Source organism: Apis mellifera, linkage group LG8 (genome assembly GCF_003254395.2).
Source record: "Apis mellifera strain DH4 linkage group LG8, Amel_HAv3.1, whole genome shotgun sequence".
In the NCBI taxonomy this organism is placed as follows: Eukaryota; Metazoa; Arthropoda; class Insecta; order Hymenoptera; family Apidae; genus Apis; species Apis mellifera.
In genome coordinates, this window is record NC_037645.1 from 11,716,022 (window position 1) to 11,720,111 (window position 4,090).

At 19.7% G+C, this 4,090-nt stretch overlaps 1 protein-coding gene across 1 annotated transcript; it reads left to right on the plus strand.

The window, feature by feature from the left end:
• The first annotated feature begins 320 nt into the window (after positions 1-320).
• On the plus strand, positions 321-3,024 carry LOC550698 (cyclin-Y). Its single transcript, XM_623091.5, has 4 exons — positions 321-1,141; positions 1,825-2,045; positions 2,310-2,596; positions 2,685-3,024. The coding sequence occupies exons 1-4, from the start codon at positions 910-912 to the stop codon at positions 2,971-2,973; spliced, it is 1,029 nt and encodes a 342-aa protein (XP_623094.2). The 5' UTR covers positions 321-909; the 3' UTR covers positions 2,974-3,024.
• Positions 3,025-4,090: the final 1,066 nt, after the last annotated feature.

A 4,090-nucleotide genomic window follows, 5' to 3' on the forward strand; every position in this document is an offset into this window, starting at 1 on the left:
TATAATAATATATATAATATATTGTATGTAAAACATCATTTTTATTAAAATAATTTCTTTTTTTCTCTCTCTCTTTTTCTCTATCTTTTTTCTTTATATAAGAAATATAATTTATATTTTATATTTTAAATTTATTAAACTATAAAATAATGTAAGAAAAAATTAAACAAATTTCAATTTTTTTAAATTTTTGGCTAATTTCTGATTAATAATAAAATAATATGCATTAAACAATTTTTAAAAATAAAAAATTTCTTTTTATCATAAGCCAATGAAAACATACATATAAAGTAAAAGTTGAAGTCTCTCTATACATACACATTATAGTTTATGTATGAATATGCAATATCAAAACAGTAGACTAAAGACGGCATGTGATAAACACATAAAAATATTGAAATAATCACATTAAATGTGCAGGAATAATGAGAATGACATACAACAAGAACAAAAAATATCAAAGCTCGTGTATACGAGCAGAAACAAAATTTGTTTGACCGATGATTTAAACAATAAATCAATCGACACAAATCGTGCATAAAGGCGTTGTCAATATAATAGACGTTTATATATTATTAGTTACGATCATTCCTGAAGTGATTTTTCGAATTTTTTAGTCTTAATTTTTATGTACAATCTTATGCAAGTATTTTTTTCTTGATTATATATGATGTATTCAAATATCAATGTGGATGAAAGAAAAGAAAGAATGTATATTCGTATTACCAATAGTTTTATCAGCTGATTGTCATTTAAAAACAATATGTGAAGGATGTGTCACAAAAAATTTTAAATTATACCATCCATATAATTTCTGTAGTACTGAGTATTACAGTCTTATTTATATTTTATAAACTTTCAATTAGAGATAGAAACAGAACAAAGACATCAATACAATCCCTTGAAAGAATGGGAAATAAAAGTAGTTGCTGCGTTTATTCTAGTCCTCAAGTTGGACGTAAAGAATTAGGATCTGAAGGTGTTACACGAGGGCTTGAGGAACATCTACCTGAAGGTGGAATTAGTGTTAATAATTTACAACATATTAGTGAACGTGAACCAGAAGACTGGGATTCAGATCCATCATTACATCCTTGTGCTGGTACTATTTTTATGGAACGATCTAAACAAGCTATTGAAAGTATGTATTTATAAATTTTTAATATGTTTTATAATTAAAAAAAAAATAAAAATCTTACTGTAATATTAAATTTAAATGTTATTGGAATTGAAAAGTTATTGAATATTATTGTAAAAGAATAATTATTGTTGAATTCTTGATATTTTGATATCTTTATATAACTAAATATATTATAAATATGTTAAACAATATTTTTATTTTCTTCATAAATATATATTAATTTTGTCAACTATTATAAATAAAATAATTTGTCAACTATTATTGATAGAATAAAAGAAGAAATGTATTTTTTTTTTTATTGTTATTATATATTATTATATATTAATAATGTAGTAACAATTATAATTATAAAAATTATAATATTCATTTTTTTTAAGAAATTAAAAAATATATTCATTATACATAATATATATAATATAATATTAACATCTTATAGCATCTATATATATTTTTTATATGTGTATATAACATCTATGTATTATAATACTATATAAAAATAATAAATATTATATATATATATTATTTATATATAATTAATATTTATACATATTATTTATATATAATTAATATAATATATATAATATATATATTATAATATTATTTATATATAATTTAATATATTTAAAACTTATAATGTTATTGTCTTTTATTAAATTTTTTTTTACAAAATAAATATGTTTTAGATGGTATGGTAAGAAAAAAAAGTCAACATCAAATTGCAGATATAAGGCCTTTAAAAAAAAGTAGCAGCTGCAGTACAATATATTTAGATGATAGTACTGTTTCACAACCAAATCTCAAAAATACTGTGAAATGTGTTGCCTTAGCAGTTTATTATCATATTAAAAATAGAACTTCACAGCGTCAAATAGATATATTTGATGAGAAACTTCATCCTTTAACGGTAATTTAATTATATAAACTATATAATATAATATATAAAATAATATTGTATTATATAATATATAATACAATTTAATAAACCAATATTTGACTATATTGTATATAAAAAATTTGAAATTATAATAAATTTGTATATAATATAAAACTATAATAAATTAAATAAAATAATTAAAATTGTAAAACTAATATTTGCTGAATTTTTTTTTGAATAAAAAAGTTTTATTTTTTATAAGTTATATATTTATAATATTTTTCTTATGTATAGAGAGAAGGTGTTACAGAGGATTATGATAAACAGAATCCAGAACATAAACAAATTTACAAATTTGTCAGGACATTGTTTAATGCTGCTCAACTTACTGCTGAATGTGCCATTATAACATTAGTTTATTTAGAACGCCTGCTTACTTATGCAGAAATAGATATAACACCAGCCAATTGGAAACGGATAGTACTTGGAGCAATTTTATTAGCATCAAAGGTGTGGGATGATCAAGCTGTATGGAATGTAGATTATTGCCAAATTCTTAAAGATATTACAGTAGAAGATATGTAAGTTCACATTTAATGTGATTAAATATTAATATTAATACTAAATATATCTAAAATATTCCTTAATAAATATTTAACATTAATTTAGGAATGAATTAGAAAGACAGTTTTTGGAAATGCTACAATTCAATATAAACGTTCCTTCAAGTGTATATGCTAAATATTATTTTGATCTTCGCACACTTGCAGAAGCAAATGAATTAACATTCCCTAGTGAACCACTTAGTAAAGAGAAAGCTCAGAAATTGGAAGCTATGTCCAGAGTTTATGAAGATAAAGTTACTGCTGAAGCTTTACGTACTGGTATTAAAAGATGGTCAAGTTTAGATAACATATGCTTAGGCGGACCTAGACGTAGTATTGCCATTCTATCCTAAATTTTAGATATAAGTAATTATATTACTTATATCTATACTTTTTCAATCAAGGTACGTGGTGCAAACCTACTTCACATAAGTATTAATTTCAAATTTTTTATAAGCATATCATTTCTATTATTCATAATAATTTGTATCTTTTTTTACTTAAATATTTTAATGCAATACAAGTTTTATAAACATTATTTAACAAATGTTAAATTTTTTCAATTATTTTTGTTTCATTGATTTGTACAATTACATTTTTTAATAGTATTAGAGTATAAAATAATAAAATATTATAATAATTAAATTGCTAACATTTTTTTATAAACAAACTTTTTTAAATTTATTAAATTTTATTAATATGTATATAAATATTACATATTAAATTTTCATTTTATAAATAATATATCAAAAAATTATTTATTTTATATAGTTGCTATAAAAATTAATTTTTTAATCAGGGACCTTTTAATATATTAAAATAAAATGTTACATAATTAAGGGTAATAATAAACTTTTTACTCTTTATATTGTTAATGCTTCTTTGATTAAAAGAAACAAATTGTGATATAAACCTATTATTTTTATTCAAAAATATTAATTGAATGATTTCATAAACAACTTCATAATAACTTCATTAATAATAATATAAACAAATTTCATATTAATTTAAATTTAGTCTTTTTACATTTTCTATGCATAAATATTGCATAAATATTGTACATTTTAATAAAATTTATTATAAAATCAATAAAAATATTTTGAGGAACTTGTAAATCAAAGTTTTATTAATGAAATAACGTGATATATATAATGTATCTTTTTCTTTTTATTCAAATATTTTTCTGAGTTTGTATTCATAGTTTGAATTAATATTAATGTGAAATATAAGGAATACAATTGGTATATATTTTATAATATTCAAATATATCATAGATATATATTTTAAAAAATTTTTTGAATTTAATTTGTATAATTTTTATTTATTCAAACATCAAAAAAATAAAAAATAAAATTTATTACATATAAATAATATAAATATAATAATTATATACATCTTGTATGATTAGAATCTTCAATCTTCTTTACAAACTTTTTTTTATTTTTCAATTTTATTCTCAATTATTATAAA

Coding starts and splice junctions, on each gene's coding strand:
- LOC550698 (XM_623091.5), top strand. CDS start 910: ATGGGAAATAAAAGTAGTTGCTGCGTTTATTCTAGTCCTCAAGTTGGA. Junction 1,142..1,824: donor ATCTAAACAAGCTATTGAAA/GTATGTATTTAT, acceptor AATATGTTTTAG/ATGGTATGGTAAGAAAAAAA. Junction 2,046..2,309: donor AGAAACTTCATCCTTTAACG/GTAATTTAATTA, acceptor TCTTATGTATAG/AGAGAAGGTGTTACAGAGGA.